The 19,871-nt window shown below is 41.2% G+C and overlaps 1 protein-coding gene and 1 pseudogene across 4 annotated transcripts in view; one reads left to right on the top strand and one right to left on the bottom strand.

The window, feature by feature from the left end:
- Positions 1-19,871, bottom strand: part of NUBPL (NUBP iron-sulfur cluster assembly factor, mitochondrial) — a 152,257-nt gene that overhangs the window by 25,249 nt on the left and 107,137 nt on the right. For all 4 annotated transcript variants that reach the window (XM_073348974.2, XM_073348972.2, XM_073348971.2 and 1 more), the window contains 2 exons: positions 17,675-17,760; positions 4,812-4,932 (listed from right to left, as the gene is read on the bottom strand). In XM_073348974.2, the coding sequence (XP_073205075.1) occupies positions 4,812-4,932; positions 17,675-17,760 (207 nt within the window). The remainder of the gene's footprint in view (positions 1-4,811; positions 4,933-17,674; positions 17,761-19,871) is intronic.
- Positions 13,053-13,222, top strand: LOC140913968 (U2 spliceosomal RNA; annotated as a pseudogene).

Raw genomic sequence — 19,871 nt, 5'->3', positions numbered from 1 at the left:
AACCAATGAAAAGAAAGGGATGGAAGTGGTGGGTCACAGGTTCAAAATCAGGGATCCAGATGGGGATACCAAGCAGAAGACCCCAGACAGTGCCCACTGCTCCTCAAGACATCCAAGGAGCATGGCCCAGAGGAACTCTGTCCAGAGACTTGAGGGAGGATCAGAAGTAGGTCCCATAGTCATAGAGCAACCTCCCATTCAGCTTCCTCCTCATGGTATGGTGGATGGCCACCCTGGCTAGCACCAGGAGAAGGTTGATGAGGATATCTTGCGATTTCGTGGGGCCATGGATAGGGTGTGCATAAAGCAGGAGGTGCAGGGAAAAGTGCAGCCAAAATTGGAGGAGGTGGTTCTGGAAAAGCTGGAAGAGGGGCTGCAACCTGGCGCACTTAATGTAAATGCATGCGAGGGTCTCCCTCTCACTGCAGAAGGAGCAGATGTCGGGGGAAGTGGTGAACTGCACCCAGTACATGCCCATGCTCATGACTCCGTGAAGGAGCCACCAACTAACATCCCCAGTGGGCCGTGGAACCAGGGTGGAATATGGACTAGCCCATCAGGGTTGTTTGCCCTCCGTGGGTGGTAGGAGGTCCCTCCACTTGGTGTCGGGTGGGACATGAGGGTGATGAAATGAACAGTGCGGAGCACAAGCACATACAGCTGTTTCCTGAGCGTGGTTCAGAGACTGATCGGCTGCATGTCTCGCAGCCAGCTCAGATGGTGAGTGGGGGGTCAGGGCGGGAAGGTGGCGGCTGGGGAGGCTTGTGGGGCAAGAGCCCAAAGGTAAAGATCAAGCGGGCAAGGGGGAGCACCCTCCCGCAAGACCCGTTCAAGGAAAATGTGAGAGACAGGCTGTAGGGCTGCCATTACCTCCTGGAACACGCGACAGGGGACACAAGGGGTGGAAAGCCCCATATATTAACAGACCGCAATGGGATACAACCAGTCTCCTCAGTCGTAGTCCAGGAGATCCTGGTGGTACCAGCAAAGACCAACCTCCAGTGCAGCAAGAGAGACTCTTGCACTCTTAGATGCTGGGATGTGTACGAAGGGCTCAGCAAAAAGGTTCACCCCCTTGGTGGCTGCCATGGACCTGGTCACCGAGACTAGCTTCCAGGTCCTGAGGAGGTCCTGGTAAAAGACCGGCAGCTCAGATTGGTTTTGGGGGGCACCCTCGTGTGGAGGTACAAGAGCTGCTGGTTGTAACAGAGCCCTCAGAGGGGGTGGATGAAAACATGCCCAGCACACTTCATGCCTTACTACCTACACTGTAAGGAATTCTGCAGGGCCTTGAGGTGGAAGACACAGACCTAACTGCAGACACAAAGCTGGCCCTTTCTCCCTCCTCCAGGGAAGGCTCAGGACACCTGCAGAGACCCAGTGCAGCCCGAGCCAGAAAAACTCCAGGATCTTCTGGAGGCTGACTGGGGTGTCCGGGGGCAGGCTCAGGGTGTTGAGCTGGTGCCAGAGGACCAGCTGGTGCCGGACAGGACCAGATGGTTAAGCACTAGTGCCCTCCCTCATAGGGAAAGGCACCAGAGCAACTTCGTCCACTTCCTGTCCTTCGTCCACTTCCGGTCCTCGAGATCCACAGTCAGCCACCCTGGCCTCGAGATCTACCCAATTCTCCAGCGGGGAGAGATTGGTGGCAGAAAGGTGAATGCCCAGCTAGAGCAGCAGGCCCACACTCTACTAGATGGCTGGGAGTGCTGTAACAAATCGCTTTGCTTAGAATCATTTAAACTATATGCTATTATAGTTTGAATGCTCTTTAACTTGCAATAAGAGATTGGTGTCAGGGATTTTGTACCTGGTTTAGGATTTTTAGATCATATAGTAGTAGGGATTATTAGTTACTTTACTAAAATGATACTTCATTTTGGAAAGCAATACTGCCTGTGTCAATTACTTTATTGGAAGGTTACATCCGTGTCTTTCGGTGTTTCCTTCACAACACCAGGAACTTATACCTCGGAACAGAGTAAGGGGGCATTAGGCAAGTTATTCACTGACAGCAGATTTTAAATTGCTCTGAAATTGACATATATATGATACAATTAACAACATCCTCGGCCTTCAGGCCAAAGCTCTTGACGCAGCTGAAGGAGGCCGCCAAGTAGATGGCTTGGCAAGTCTCCACCTGCGCCAGGTCATCTGGGTCCTGGGCCATGAGGAGCACGTTGACAACATATGCCAATGGGGACTACCCACAAATCTGGCTCTCTAAACACCAACCTTGTAATCCTTTTGCCGAGAAGACAATGTTGGAAGGGCAGCTGAGCAAGCAGCCCTGATTTGGCTGCAGATTTGCCTCACAACAGATGAATGGGCAACATAATGATGGATTCATTCAGTGTTGGTTAATGCACAAATGCATGAATTGGAGGGAATAATTTGAACAGTTAATTGTATCAAGCAAAGAAGAAGACTTGGTATTAGCAAAGACCTCTGTTCAATATGGACAAAAATAGAAATGTTAGGATACATAAGGAATAGGATAGAATGGAGAATAATACAGAAATTATTATTATATTTCCTTACATAAATCAATGACACAATTTAATTTGGAATATTGTGTTTAGTTCTTGTCACCCCCTTTCTAAAAGCATTTAGAGAAATAGAAGAATTCCAGTAATAAGGGCAAGAATAATTAGTGACTGATAATCTCTCATCTGAAGAATGACAAGACAAATTATTTCCTATAATGAGGAGATTAATAAAATGGCATGATAAAAAGCAAATAAAATAATGAATGATACTGAAAAGTTATATTGGGAACTTCAATTCAGCGTCTCTCATAATACAAGAACAAGGGGGACACTCGATGATATTAAAAAGTGGCAAATTCCAAACAGATAAAGGAAATACTTTTTCACTCAAAACACTGACAAGTTCCTCAGGCTAACAAGGTATCATTGGGTATGTCTACAGTGTAATAAAACACCCTCAGCTGACCCGTGTCAGCTGCACCACGGGACTGAGTCAGCTGACATAGGGCAGGTGCAGGTGTTTTATTGCAGTGTAGACATACACACTGAGGCCAAGAGCTTAGTAGGATTCAAAATACATTTACATGGATCACAAGGATGTCCACATTTTTACTTATAAATACGAACAAAAACACACCCAAGAGCTTTGGAAAGTGTAATATAAACCCTCAGAACTTTTGGTCATAAGTCAGACTCTAACCATTGGGCACTGGAAGGAGATATTCCCTATGGGCAGGTTATATCACAACTAACTGTTGCAGGTTTTCTTCCTTTGAAGTATCAGATACTGGCCATTGTTGGAGACAGGACAGATACTGGTCTGATCCAGTATGGTAATTCCTATGCTTCTATGTACAATACAAACTAACTTTAACCCTTACAGCACTATATTCATGCTCTTTAATGAGCAGCTGGAGAACAGTATGTTTGTATCCACTCCTCTTCAAACCTCTTCCTCCCGAATCAGCAAATCCCTTGGCTCCACCCGCTTCCCATCCTTGGCCAACGGTACCCATCTTGGGGACAGCAAAAGCCACTTATGGGGACCAATGGCTGACCAAGCACCTTGTGCCACTGCAGATGGAGGCTTTGCACCCAGTGTAACCCAGGGCTGAAGCAATCCCCTTTGACTCTGATCCCCACACATTATGCTTCCATCAGGTGACCCTAATGTGCGCCTTCAATTCTAAATTCCATTCCTATGTTAGATTTGTATCAGACCTTGATGTTTTTATGAAGATTTTAAATGAACTTCCTGGTTCATTTTAATGATAAGCTGTGGAATATCATTGACATAATTACAGTAATACATGGAGATACATCATTAGCATGCACAATTATCTCATTTACCAACTTAAATATGCTTTTATGTTTTATAACCTCTTCCTGATCACTCAGGTTTAAACATACCTTCTTTAAAAATAGCAAGCAATTAATCCACATTTTAAAATTATACATAATTCCACATTAAATCAATATATGAACAATTCTTGTTTAGAATTACTTACAAGTGAAGATACATTTTCTTTTGAAACCACATTTTGCAATCCAGTATATTCCTGAAATCCCAACTAACACTTAAAGACAATAGTTAAGGTGGTCTAATCATAATTAAATTATGTTTAGTCTAAACATAACTGACCTTGGATAACCAGTGTGTGTGATTCAAAGCAAAAATGTAAACTACTTATTTGCCATGCAAACGCAACAATTCAATATTCTATATGTAGGTATAAAAGTAACGGGTCTAATGCATTGCTGTTCAAATTACAATCTTTTCCCACATACATAAAAAGGACATTCCTGTTCCCAGTAGAGTCAATGGGACAACTCCCACTGACTCCAATGGGAAGAATTTAGATCCTAGATGTCACTGCATATATGTTACAAAATTTCACCATAAGTAACAGTACACTTTATTATTTAACAATTATTTAATTTATTTGATAAATAATACTATATGTTGTATGCTGTATAAGATATAAATATCAAAACAGTCCATGTTCTGAAGAGTTTACAATCTAGAAGACCGTCAAGATCACCGAGATCCAGTGGATGGAGTTTCCTTAGACACTTCCTCTCCCACTTGTGGCCCTTATATATGTGAGTACTAGTCATATTTGTCACAAACTTCCAAATCTAGCCAGCATTTCATTAAAAGGAAAAATCCTGAGACAATGATCACAAACAGCACAAAAACTGTAATAAAACTCAGCAATTTAAGATTATTACTGCACCATTTTTTTTCTATTTGACCATTATTTGAACATACAGTATCATTAATTTGTCCGTCAACAATAAAAATCATATCAGTATTCTTACCTAAAACATCTAGTCCAAGGGTTTTTGCTAGATCTCTCACACCATCAGCTCCAAAAATATGGGTCTCATGTTTACATTTCGGGCATTGGAAAACACTCATATTTTGGACAAGTCCCAAAACCTGTTAAGTTAAAAAAGAATGTTCAAATCTAGAGTCTTAGTATCAATACTGGTACATTACATCTATCCACACATAGCATCAGAGAATAGATCTCAAACAAGGTATCTTAAAAGTATTAGTTTAAAATGAATAGACCGTTTTAAACAGTGTCACCACAACCCCTAGATTCCAGGCTCAGCAACTAAGTAATTTAATAGTGTTTTTATTTGATCATTTTATAAATATTTATATATTATATACTTCATATTCATTACAAGATTGCTGCCTTTCAAGTCAAGATTATCAAGCACATTTGTTATAAAACATCTCTTATACTCCCCAAACTACAGTACTTAACTTACGAACACCACTTTATAACATCTCACTAAAACAATTGTTGTATCACATAACTTTGAACCCTGGAGGTTTCATGTGCTGTGTTTTACAGTCTTCTTGTTTAGAGTTTAATTTCATGAACTGTGACATATTACAAGAAGTGAGACAAGCTGGGGGAGGTAATATCTTTTATTGGACCAACTTTATAAGATATTACCTCACCCATCCTGTCTCTCTAATATTGTGGGACCAACATGGCCACCACTGCACTGCATTACAAGAAGTGTCACAATTGGACCTATTTTTTAAAAAAAAAGACTTTTTTGGCTATTCAGCAGGAAAATATCTTCAAAAACGAACCCAGATTTGCTATTCTTGCTGAGGAGCAGAGAGACATTTAAAGATCAAAACAATAGAAATAATTATGCAAGGCAGAAACCGACAAAAACTGTGGGACAAAAATCTAATATACACATATTAGGTGTCTTTTTGTTGATGTCCAATTTCCAACATCTTCTTTGCAAAAATATAAAGAAAGTTTGCCACTCTGGGCATAAAATCTACGCTTCAACATTTTAGAATGATGCTGATGAGAACACTAATCACACTGTGTTTATCTGTCAAACAAAGTTAAGCACGAGGGATGACCGGAATTTTGCAAACCTGCCAGGAATAACTTACACCCAAATTTGACATGTTATAAGGCTCTTGTGGTTTATTAATCAACAGAAAACCTGCACAATCTTAGCTTCATATTAAAATTCTATAAACAGAAAATAAATAGATCACCTAGATACGATACCCAAAATTTCCAAACTTCAGAGTGAAAGTTACAAGATACAGAGGGCCTTTGAAAATTTCACCTTAAATTCCTAAACTTTGGCACCTGAATAAAGTGGCCTTGTTTTCAGAAGTGCTGATCATCCACAGTTTCCACTGAAGTTAATGGGAGCCGCAGGGGTTCAGCACCACTAAAAATCAATTACATTACTTAGGTTGCTATTTACAACAAGCACCCGACCTTTGGCACCCAAGTTTGAAAATATTGGCCAATGTAAAGAATACAGAGAGAGGAATATAAGCAAATGAACATGTTATTTTTACTTTATAGTACATAACTGTGCTCAAAGTGCAATCAAATACAACTAAAATAAAAAAATTTGAGTGCGCGTCAGCTTTGGTGTACTGGCTTTTCTATGCCTGCATTTGGCGTTCTGAATTTTTCACATGGTAGCATAGGTTTACTATGTAGAGCTTTCAGAGGATTTACATCAGGGCAGGTTTTACTCTGAGTTCTTTGGCTGGGAAAGACTACAGCTGTTGAAGGGGCAGCACATTCAATTTCCAATGGGAGGCACAGGGAAGGAGGAAGACAGACAGTGTTTTATAGAGCTCTCTGTAGCCAGCGTAAGTGCTCTGTTGATGGACTCCTAAACGATTAATACTATAACATGGGGATTTCAACGTGTGTGTAAACTGGAAACTGAATGATAACGAAGTAGGATGATGCTTTGAGATTTGAGAGACATCTCCCGAAGGGGGCAGAGAATAAGATGATTTACCCAATTAATTCAGTCTATTCCTCACACCATACAAAAGAAAACTTGCACTTGTCGTACAAATGTACTCACCCATTTTCAAGCACCTAGCTTTTTAAATTTCTGTAGTCCTCTTAGAGTACATGAACACAGCACACTGCTTTTGGTGACATTTAGAGTACCTACCTGCATAGCCCTCAAAGGATGGATATTAAATTGCAGTGTGGCCAGTGAGGCATGGCTTAGGCAAACAAAGACACGCCTGAAGGGCGTGGGTATGTATGGGAGTACATCCCCAACACCGTCTCTACTCGCCCAACCCAGACCTCCTCATCTACACTGATATTTTTAGCAATATAGTGTCCCACTACCTCCTCACTGCCGAAGCCTTTCGCTGCTGCAGGAAAAGACTTCAGGGGGGAAAGGCTTGGGCACCTCTCACAGCTGGAGCCCTTCCCCACAGCGGGGAAAGACTGGCAGCAGGGAGCCTCCCCTCTGCCAGACCCTTTTCACTGCCAACTACAGCTGCACACTTGGATGCAGCCTGCTTCTCACTGTGGTGAGTAGCTACACGTACTGTGCGTACTGTAGACACAGCATTAAAGTATCAAAAAAAAAACCCAAACAAAACCAAACAAAACACATGATCACAGAACAAGTGATGTAGTCTTAGTGTTTTATTTAAATGTTTTATAGCTGTTTTTATAACCGTTTCATGAATCCTTTGATGATAGCAACACACCACCAGAAAAAGTAACTGTACCAGAGCTTTATTAAGACAATGCTACTGTAGCTGTATCCTCCATGCTACATCATGTGTTAATGTCTCATTTATGATCTTTTTTCTTCAGCTAGTCTTACTGAAAGCAAATGACTCTGTGACGCGGGTAAACCAGGTACCAGCTCTTGCCAAGTCTGTAGGCATAAGCTGAGCACTGACAAATTCATAGCTGGAAACCAGTCCAGCTCACCTATATGGTAATATTGTTTAAGGTAGGTGTTTGACTTGTAAGGACGTATTTAGACTCTGTAAAATGCTTGTAAGTTGATACATGCATTAATCTCATTTGTAGTGTCTGTATTGCATGCTACAAGGAAAAATATAAATTTGTTTTATAAAACTGTAAAAATGCCTGCTCTGAACGTGTGAACTCAGATGGGAAGAGGGGCTCCCCACACCCATACAGGAGGACTACCAAATTCAATGGGCAATCACAAAACAAAAGTTTTGTTAATTGCTCCATCCACCCATGGAGAAGTACATGCAGAAGGCTTGTCCCATTGGTTTGAATGCTGGAAGAGGGAAATAAAAATAAAATGAAGATTTTCCATATCTTTGCAAGTTTGTACTCTAACCAGGGCTGGAGCTAAGAAACAAAAAGCAGAGATCCCCAGGGTTGACATGGTTAAGCCCTAAAAAGACATTCAGGGGTGACAGATTACTACATCTCTGTCACTTTTTGAATCAGACAAACTCATTTGTGTATATATGCTTGCTTGAACCTGTAAATAACTTTTATTTCTTCTTTCCTAGTTAATAAACCTTTGGTTAGTTTATTACAGTATTGGCTACAGGCTTTGTCTTTGGTGTGCGATTGAAAGTACAAATTGATCTGGGGTAAGTCACTGGTCTCTTGACACTGGGAGCAACCTGAAAATTTTTTGTGATTTTTTTGGTGTAAGTGACCATCTATCACTAAGCCCCGCTTGCCTGGGTGGCAAGATAGACTGGAGAACCCAAGGGGACTGTCTATGACTCCATGGTAAGACAGTTAAAGTGATCTAGGAGTTAATGTTTGTTACTGGGTTAGTGAAATCTAACTGTAGAACATAGCACCAGTGAGGCGGGGTCTGCCCTGCTTTTGACAGTCTGCCCTGAGATTGGCACTCTCGATCATGAGTCACTCCAGATGGCGTGACAGACACACAGTCCCTTAATGCCTGCGCCACATGCCCATTTTACATTCCTTCTGCATTAATCTTGTCTATCATCTATCTAGTAGTATATTTTAAGGTATAAATGGTTCCTTCTGAATATCAGCAGAGCTTTTGAATACTGGACTGTTCACTCTCAGTGTGCAATATTATGCAGAGTCCACTAGGCTCATTTTTTTCTCATTTAGGATTCTATTATTTATTTATATAATTATTAACTAAGTTATTTTTATTATGTGAGTTACTGTAACGCCTAGGAGCCCTAATCACGGACCAGGACCCCCTTGTGCTAGGCGCTGAACTAACACATTTTGCCCCAAAATTTACAATCTAAGTGTAAGACAAGAGAACAGATGGACACAGACAGTTTGGGGGAGTACAAGGAAACAATCAGGTAATATTGATCAGGATGACAGATTGTGGTCTCAGCATACCAGTGGCCTAACTTCTCATGTTTTTTGTAAGCATCACTGAAAAGGAACATTTTAAGGAGGTTTTAGAAGGAGGATAATGTGTTAGGTTTGTGGATGGTCCTGGGAAGCTCTTCTCGAGCATGAGGGGCAGCATGGGAGAAAGCACAAAGATGTTTGTTTGAAAATTTAACAAAGAAGCGTGTCAAACACAATTTTCACATGGATATTACTGTGGGTTTACAATTCCTTCTGGTTGAAATTTGTTCTTCAAAGTACTGGTGTCAGAGGAACCAATATAGTAAAATTGGAAAACAAATGATTTAATAAATTTGAACAGCAGCAGCTCAAAAGATGCATTTTACAATTTTGTGGGACTTTTGTGCACTACAATTATAAATTAAAAGTTTGAGGTTTTCTCCCCAGATCAAATTTCTCAGTTCATTAGTTCACATTATGCATTAATCAAAATGACTATTTTAAAAAGCTATTATAATTTATATAAACGTTTTTATCACTCAGATGTATTTGTTAATACGTATATTGTTGCATATTTACAGAAAGATAGTAAGACTTCACTATTATCCTCAAAGTTTTTAAATCCACAGACTGAAAGTAATAAGTCTTGCTAATGAAGACTGCAAAAGCTCTCATTTCCCTGTTCAAACAACAGATTTGAAAAGGTTACAAAGTCCATTACGGTCTACACAAACTATCCCATAAGTATGTATGAATCTAATTTCACTCCCTAGTCTTTTGTGAGCTGAGCCTAAGAAGGTCAAAACCTTTTTTAGTTATAGAAGATAAAATTAGAGAATGAAAGCCCTTCATGACATCTTTAGAGATTCTGAGGGAAATCCTGGCTCTACTGAAGTCAATGGGAGTTTTGCCATTGACTTTAAATAGGGCCAGGACCATCCTTTCCCCCTCCCCCATGTTTCAACGGTCCAAATCTCAAAATTTCTACCAGTCAGCATTTCAACTTTTCAGATGTCCAGTTCACTTGTGTCAGTGACCACCCATGTGCCTCCTCTTGCTCAGCAGCCCTACACCCCAAGTTACTTTGGCCTGGCCAGATACTATTTGTACTACTTTAGTAACTGAATCATCTGTTAAACTGCAAGTACAAGATGTGGTAAAGACATTGGACTAGGACTCAGCAGACCTGGGTTTCAATTCCCTCTCTGGGCTGCCACAGATTTGCCTGTGTGACCTTGGGCAAGTCACTTCACGTATCTTTACTTCAGTTCACTATTTACAAAATGGGGATAATAATACTTCCTTTCCATCCCTCCTCATCTGATTGCAAACAATTCAGGCCAGGGACTGACTCTTACTATGTGCATGGGTCCTCTAGGTGCTACAGTGATACAAATAAATAGCCAGATAGACAACAGTTGAAGTGTCTTTAGAAGAAAATACACCTCAGATTCTTTCTCCAGTACAACAGCCAATTGTATATACAGCTGGCCTTTGGAACCTGTGAAATCCACAACTCCCACCAATCTGAACATCCTGGACAGAGGATCTCAGCTTTATTAAAACCAAACAAGTTAGTCCTTCTCCTTTCAGAGATAGTCTTGAAAATATAAACCAACAGAAACTCTAAAGTTGAAAGTACTTCACTGATTTTTCCTAAATAGTCCGAATTATTCATGGATTTCCCCACCAGGTGCCCTGTGCTGGCCTTTGGGGTTCATGAAAGCCACAGCCACAGATTCTTAGATTTAGGGTAGATTCCAAAAATTCACAGCTATGGGAGGCAGTGTCACATTGCAGCAGCTCCAGTGCAACAGAGGCAGGCACACTCCCTGCCAAGTGGACGGCAGCAGTTGAACTGACTCCTCTGCTCACAGCAAGTGAGACTGCTGCCCAAAGCAGGTAGAGTTTAAGACAATGAGAGGGTACATGATCTTCTCATGGAGAAGTCACTGGACTTAAAACTAGAGACTCTTGCATTGTAATTTTGTCTCCAACATGGATACACCTCTGTAGCCTTGGTCAAATCATTTAATCTTTCTGTTTTAGTGTCCAAGCTGTAAATACTATGGACCTAAATACCTCACTTGGGGGTTAATCTGTTAATGTTTGTAAAAAGCACTGTACGTGTGATAAAATTCACCAGAATGCATGCAAAATCCTTTAATGGCTATGGGTTTAGCAGCCCACAGGCCATCAACTTATCTGGAAAGCTGTCCCTTATCAAATCCTTTTAGACAGTGGTAACTATGAATGGATTCCAGTGCAAGCAGGTGGTCTCCATTTCTGCAGCAGGCCACTACAGTTTCAAGGATTCCACCTCTTCCAGGCCTGCCAACAGCAATTCCAGCAGTTCAAGGCCTTTGCCTGGTGGAAAAATCCAAACCAAAAGTAGTAAGAGGGAGTTACCAATGTCCAAGGTTGTAGGATACTTCCCTCTCTGGTTGTCTCTGGGGTGGGTCGTCCCTTCCCTCAAGGAGGGCCCCTTTGGGCAGCAGTGTCGGAGCCTTTAGGCTTCCCTCTGCTCTGCCACCCAAATAAGATAATTCCCTGCCTTTTAATTCCTCCAGCAGATGGAGCATTTGCTGCAGGTGTGGCGGGGCAGGGCTGGCTGAGCCCAAAATGATCCCTTAACCCCTTGTTGCTCAGTGTGGGGTTTGTACACCTCATCACACATCTCTAGCACAAAATGCAACAGATATTTTATACTTTGAAATTTTGGTTACTGAAAAATTGATGTACATGTACATGCTTCAGCAGCCAACAAACGACATTCATATTTATTGAACCCATTCATATATTTTCTTTGTTAAGATATCCTGTGAATTAAAAATCAAGTAAAGGCAGTAATTTCAACATTTCTGTCTCAGTTTCTATTAAAAGTAAATTAGGCATTAAAGAAATTTCTACTTTTTAAAACAGAATATAAATGTTATCTAAATAGGTAATGGAGAAAATGTGCATCGCCAGAGGGAACTTTTTAAGGAGAAGACTGAAAAAAATGAAGTGTACAGGATGCTTTCCTTTTTAATTAATATTTAAAATTAGCAGATATTTGAATCTGCATGTTTCTTTCCATACTTGTATTCTTTATGAAAAATACATTTTTGTGGTCATATTCAAGAATGCAATACTTTGTTATTTAGAAACTCGTATTACGGTGTCAAGTCCAAAACACAATTTAATATGTTTTCTGAAAAACACTATTTGATTATTTACTGTGACAAAAGTTTCTTTTCTAGCTTGGTGGGTCCTGCACTTATTGGCAGATTTGCTCGCCTCAGAGATTCACGGCAGCCCTCAGTTTGGCCACTTTCGTGGCTCAAATCCACTGTTCATCACTGGCCAGCATGGGGAAAAGGAAGTAGAACAATCCCCGCACTCTCTGCTGATCCACCATGTGGGTCAGGGAACAGGCCCTCTGGTGGAACCCACAGTCCTGGTCAACTCCTCCTGTGTCTGATCAGGAGTTGGGAGGCTTGAGGGGAACCCGGGCCCGCCCTCTACTCCGGGTTCCAGCCCAGAGCCCTGTGGACGACAGCTGTCTAGAGTGCCTCCTGGAACAGCTGTGCAATAGCTACAACTCCCTGGGCTACTTCCCCATGGCCTTCTCCCAACACCTTCTTTATCCTCACCACAGGATCTTCCACCTGGTGTCTGATAATGCTTGTACTCGTCAGTCCTCCAGCACTACACCTTCTCACTCTCAGCTCCTAGTGCCTCTTGCTCCCAGCTCCTCGCATGCACACCACAAACTGAAGGGAGGTCCTTTTTAAACTCAGGTGCCTTGATTAGCCAGCCTGCCCTAATTGATTCTAGCAGCTTCTTAATTGGTCCTAATTAGCCTACCTGCCTGAATTTGTTCCAGCAAGTTCCTTCTTGTTCTGGAACTGCCCCTGTTACCTTACCCAGAGAAAATGGACCTGCTTAATCTGGGACTAATATATCTGCCTTCTAACACTCTCCTGTAGTATCTGTTCTTATCAGTTTAATATCTGATATGTCCTCTATCTGAGGACTATATATTAAATGGATTTTTGGAACAGGGAGATGGAATAGGAGCTTGCTCCATCCACTCCACGCATCGAATATCTCCAAAAAAATCCAACACTCTCCTGTAGCCATCTGGCCTGACCCTGTCACATAACCTAGTTAATATTTAAATAATACTTATCTTTTTTGTCCAGACATTAGAATTCAATTTCAAGTCCTTTCACTGTGAACTTTTGTTAAGCTTTTGATTTTTACATTTTAAATGTTACATTTAAAAATTAATTCAATGAAAAAAGTAGCAAGGCTATAATTAAAAGGTTCATAGAAAACTGACACGCAGGAAATTTGGAGTCAAAGCTGTTACCATGTCTAATTTTCCCGCATTCCCTACAGATATTACTGAAGTTTCCAAATTTTGTGTGATCTCAAGTATTGGTGCCACCACTTATGCTGCAGTAACTAGCTAGAATAAGGTAAATTAAATATAGAGGCAGACCTCAGCTGGTTTCACTGATCTGTATTAAAATCAGTTTCTTAATTTACTGTAATGTTGTACTGTATTTAATGCCTTTTTTTTTTTTTGTACTTTTCCCAGGTTTTATCTCTTAAAAGTAATTTACATTTCATAGGCCTGATCCTAACACACTAGATCATGCTGCCTCTCATGGTCTTGAGCTCAGTGGGAGTTGAAAGAGCTCAGCACCTTGTAAAATTTGCTCCATTACAGCAATCAGCAACTAACTAGTTTTCGCAAGATAGATTTGTACCAGGATAGATCCCTACAGAGAAGAAAGATGATTGATATTATCAATAATGAAACGTAATGATACATCTTATGAGTAATAATTGTTCCTTAATAATTGTACGTAAATGAAGCAAACATTTCAAGACGCTGGACTGTTCTTTTTCCTTAAAGATTAAAGTAATTGACAACATGCAAAATGCTGAGGAGGTGTGAGGGAGAGAGACAACACAGGGGAAATCAAATCAACAGTGGGAAAACGTCTGATCATCATGTTAAAATACACATACTATACACAGGTGAACATACGATAAACAAGACTGTCTGGAAAGGGGAAGACTATACAGTGACCTGCTGCAGGGCTGAGTCATGAATCATAGAATCACAGAAGATTAGGACTGGAAGAGACCTCAGGAAGTCATCTCGTCCAACCCCCTGCTCAAAGCAGGACCAACCCCAACTAAATCATCCCAGCCAAGGCTTTGTAAAGCTGGGCCTTAAAAACCTCTAAGGATGGAGATTCCACCATCTCCCTAGGTAACCCATTTCAGTGCTTCTCCATCCTTCGAGTGAAATAGTTTTTCCTAATATCCAACCTAGACCTCCCCCACTGCAACTTGAGACCGTTGCTCCTTGTTCTGTCATCTGCCACCATTGAGATCAGCCTAGCTCCATCCTCTTTGGAACCCCCCTTCACGTAATTGAAGGCTCCTATCAAATACCCCTCACCCTTCTCTTCTACAGACTGAATAATCCCAGTTCCCTCAGCCTCTCCTCATAAATCATGTGCCTCAGCCCCCTAATCATTTTCGTTGCCCTCCACTGGACTCTCTCCAATTTGTCCACATCCTTCCTGTAGTGGGGGATGCAATACTCCAGATATGGCCTCACCAGTGCCATATAGAGGGGAATAATCACTTCCCTCAATCTGCTGGCAATGCTCGTACTAATGTTGTAGCCCAATATGCCATTAGCCTTGGCACCAGGGGCATACTGTTGACTCATATCCAGCTTCTCATCCACTGTAATACCCAGGTCCTTTTCTGCAGAACTGCCGCTTAGCCAGTTGGTCCCCAGCCTGTAGCAGTGCCTGGGTTTCTTCCGTACTAAGTGCAGGACTCTGCACTTGTCCTTGTTGAACCTCACCAGATTTCTTTTGCCCAATCCTCCAATTTGTCTAGGTCACTCTCGATCCTATCCCTACCTTCCAGCTTATCCACCTCTCCCCCCAGCTTAGTGTCATCTGCAAACTTGCTGAGGGTGCAATCTATCCCATCATCCAGATCATTAATGAAGACATTGAACAAAACTGGGCTCAGGACCGACCCCTAGGACACTCTGCTTGATACCGGCTGCCAACTAGGCATCGAGCAGTTGATCACTACCTGTTGAGCCTGGTGATCTAGCCAGCTTTCTATCCACCTTATAGTCCATTCATCCAGCCCATACTTCTTTAACTTGCTGGCAAGAATACTGTGGGAGACCGAATCATAAGCTTTGCTAAGAGGTCAAGATATATCACATCCACCGCTTTCCCTATATCCACAAAGTCAGTTATCTCATCATAGAAGGCAATCAGGTTAGTCAAGTATGATTTGCCCTTGGTGAATCCATGTTGACTATTCCTGATCACTTCCCTCTCCTCCAAGTGCTTCAAAATGAATTCCTTGAGGACCTGCTCCATGATTTTTCCAGAGACTGAGGTGAGGCTGACCAGTCTGTAGTTCCCCAGATTCTCCTTCTTCCCTTTATTAAAGATGAGCACTATATTTGCCTTTTTCAAATTGTCTGGGACCTCCCTGGATCAGCACGAGTTTTCAAAGATAATGGCCAATGGCTCTGCAATCACATCAGCCATCTCCCTCAGCCCCTCGGATGCACTGCATCTGGCCCCATGGACTTGTGCTCATCCAGCTTTTCTCGATAAGCTGGACATGCAGCTCATTTAGAAGAGGGAGCACTCCGAATCCCAGAGAACAAGAGGGGATTTGTTGAGAACAGCTGCCGAAAGGAACGGTATCAGACCTGACTGGAGCTTAATCTATGGACACAGCCAAAAAGAGGTGCTCAATAGTGAGAAAACCCCATGACAAGGCTAACCACCTGAAATGTTGTCTTAAGCACTGTATACCTACTTTGTTATTTTAGTTTTCCAGAAATGGTCCCTACTCCTGAGCCAAGTTTGACTCTAGATCCAAACCTCAAAACATGTTCCAATTTGGGGTGTTTCTTCTCTAACAAACAACATGAAAATCTAAACGGAAAGTAACTTTTTTGTGCAAACCACTACCTAGTCACCAGCAAAGGAATATGGTGCACATAAAGATTGGATATATAACATACAAAGAAGGCTGATTTATAATCCAGTCTATTTGGGACTATAAGGTCATTTTATTTTAGAACATCAAGTGGTATTGTGATCTCAATTAAATTCTAAAACAGATTCTTTCCATCATCCTGTTAAAGCAAGCAAACACGCTTCTGCCTTTTATATCACAGGCTAGAGAAATATACTAGTTTTTAGGTGTTTTACCGAAACAGAATTTGTGAAATTCAGTAAAAACAATGAGGAGTCCTTGAGGCACCTTAGAGACTAACAAATTTATTTGGGCATAAGCTTTAATGGGCCATAACCCACTTCATCAGATGCACGGAGTGAAAAAAAAGTAGGCAGGTATAAATATACAGCACATGAAAAGATGGGAGTTGCCTTACCAAGTGGGAGGTCAGTGCTAACGAAGCCAATTCAGTTAGGGTGGATGTAGCCCATTCCCAACAGCTGACAAGAAGGGGGGAATGTCAACACAGGGAAAATTACTTTTTGTAGTGCTAATGAGGCCAATTCAATCATGGTGGATGTATCCATTTATTCATTTGAGTAGAGACTCTCCGGTTTGGCCAATGTACATGGCAGAGGGGCACTGGACACAAATCAGACATCAAGAATTGTAACATTCAAAAACCAGTAGGAGAGCACTTCAGTCTCCCTGGACACTCAACAACAGACTTAAAAGTGGCCATTCTTCAACAAAAAAAACTTCAAAAACGGACTTCAACGAGAAACTGCAGAACTGGAATTAATGTGCAAACTTGACATCATCAAATTAGGCCTGAATAAAGACTGGAAGTGGCTGGGTCACTACAAAAAATAAATTTTCCCTCTGTTGATACTCACAGCTTCTTGTCAACTGATGGGAATGGCCACATCCACCATGATTGAATTGGCTTCGTTATCAACTTGCGAAGACAACTCCCTTCTTTTCATGTACTGTATATTTATACCTGCCCACTTTTTTTCACTCCATGCATCTGATGAAGTGGGTTATAGCCCATTGTCAACGTTCCTTCACCACTCTGAACTCTAGGGTAGCTAGATTACTTACTAAATTAACAGGAGTTGGAAGGCTTGCATTTCTGATCTGTTCCCGGCAAAAACATCACACAGACAGACAGAACCCTTTGTCCCTGTCCCAGTCTGCTCCAGATTTGAAAGTATCTTGTCCCCTCATTGGTCATTTTGGGTCAGGTGCCAGTGAGGTTATCTTAGCTTCTTAACCCTTTACAGGTGAAAGAGTTTTGCCTCTGGCCAGGAGGGATTTTATAGCACTGTATACGGAAAGGTGGTTACCTTTTCCTTTATATTTATGACACCCAAATAAATGTGTTAGTCTCTAAGGTGCCACAAGGACTCCTCATTTTTGCTGATACAGACTAACACAGCCACCCCTCTGAAACCTGAAATTCAGTAGTTCATTTAAAAAATTCACCTGTCTCCACAATTTAGAAATGTTTCACCTTTTGGAAGAATATATTTCTTTCTAAATGCTTACAGGCACATGGACTTTTCGAAACATCTCAGCTCCTTTGCGTGCATCCAGTAAAGCAATGTCTTGTGGAGTGGAAACAATCACTGCCCCTGGGAACAGAAAACATAAAATTAGGTTTAAAACTTATAGTGTAAATTATACTACCAAGCTTATTTTGGAGTATTTTACTTCACTGAAGAAAAAGTTGCTTCTTTATATACTTAAAATATACGCAAAAAAATAAAAATGATGCTGAAGAGTTTAGTTTTAGATTATAAAATGACTGGACCCAAGGTTCCCAAATTATGGTACAGAGAGCTAAAATACATTATACGCTTTCTAATATTATTTTTCTATGTAAACAATTGTTGTCGTTGCTACATTATTGGGAGGGAAAGGGAGTGCTGCCCATGCAATCACAGAAGGGAAGAGAGATGTTCCATGAGACAATGTGTTCATAAAAATGTGGTCCACTGTATGAAAAAGTTGGAGAACCTTTGGATTAACCGTAACAATAGCCTATCTCCAAGTAATAAGGCAGACAAGACACCCAGTGACCAGCCCACTGGCTTTGTGGCAGGGTTATGCCAATTGACACAAGTGATCTATGGGCATGAGCCTGCAACTGCTACACTAGGAATAGTTCCTTTGAGTGCTTTAGGTTTCTCATGTGAACAAGACTACTTGCATGAGTACGAATATGTATGTTTGGCTTTTTGTCTAGAAATACGGGTTTTTTTACATCTGTACAATATGCCCAAAGCACTTCAGCCTTTTTTCTCAAATCATTGTCTTTACATCAGCATTAGTTACTATTTATTCCACCAATGGACACCAAGTATTCTCAGCAAGCGTCTATGTTGGAATGCATCAAGTTTTCTGCTATGGGCTTCTGCTATTTGCCCAGTTTCAAAATCATATAACAATACTGGTATCATAATAACATTGTACAATTGTATCTTGCTTCTTGTGTGAGTCTCCCTGTTTTTCCAAATATTTGCCCGTCACAAAAAAAGCTCTACTTATCGTCCACATTTTTGCTTACGCCTCCTTATAGAGTTGGCACTCAGCACTAACTGTGCTCCCAAGATATACAAAATCACTAATACCACCACACTCCAGTGATGATATCAAACCAATTGGCTGTCTTTCTCTCTCTTACAGCATTTTGACCTTCATAAAGCATCTTGATCAGTGACACTGTTTATAGGAAACTCTTTTGTTGCAGGATCTTCATCAGCAACTCTCTATGAATGCATTCAAAAGCCTTGGTGAAATCTATGAAGTTCAAGACTAATCTTCTATCATAGGGAAGCCCTTTCTCAATCAATCGTCTCAGGATAAATATGTGATCTACTCACAATCTTTCTGGTCTAAAGCCTGCTTGCTCATTACACAGTTTTTCATCTATATCCAGTTTGACTCTGTTCCACAGCATACTGCAAAACACTTTTCTAGGTACTGAAAATAATGTTATTCCTCATAAGTTATCGTATACCACTTCTTTTTTTAATAATTTACTGATCCTACCTTTCTTCCAATCCTCTAGGCAAAGTTCTTTTTCCCAAACTGTATTATAAATTAATATCCAGATCCATCCTTTTGAAGGTGTGCCTTGAGGAGAAAACCCATTGTCTTGCTGAATACCTATTTACAGTCTCTTCAAAGACCCAAAATGGATAAAGAAGTGACTCAGATTCACAAGTGTGCTTGTTCTGAACCAAAGGACTCCTCATTATTATGTAATCACAGGAAAAACTCTGGGGTTTAAAGGATTGTTCACCAGCCACAGCCCTTGTTGGAGTCACAGGGCAATCTCAGGTAAGCTTAGTAGTATGTGTGTAGGTTCTTTTATTGTTTTTAATATGTTTTCTCTAACATTTTTACTATAAGAATACATGTGCTTGCTTATAAAGAACTATGTGGTAACTGAACTGTGGCAATTACACTATTTATAGCCTTTGAAGAGTAAGCAAAGCACAGAGGCATCCTGTTTAGGCAGTCTTCCTTGCTGGAGAATAACACAGTGTAGGCAGGGAACTGTGCAGCCTGGAAAAAATCTCAGTAAGCGGGGAGAGAGATGCGGGTCTCTGCCCAACAAAGGTGATGGCTGGAGAAGTGGAAGCCTGAGAGTGGGTGTCCTTGCTGGATCATGGAGGGGGAATACAGATAAAACTGCCCTGAACTGTGACAGACACCACTGCGACTTGGGAAGTATGAT

Source organism: Lepidochelys kempii, chromosome 6, assembly GCF_965140285.1.
Source record: "Lepidochelys kempii isolate rLepKem1 chromosome 6, rLepKem1.hap1, whole genome shotgun sequence".
In the NCBI taxonomy this organism is placed as follows: Eukaryota; Metazoa; Chordata; order Testudines; family Cheloniidae; genus Lepidochelys; species Lepidochelys kempii.
The sequence above is the reverse complement of the archived record's forward strand: the minus strand, read 5'-3'. Positions and strand labels throughout refer to the sequence as shown.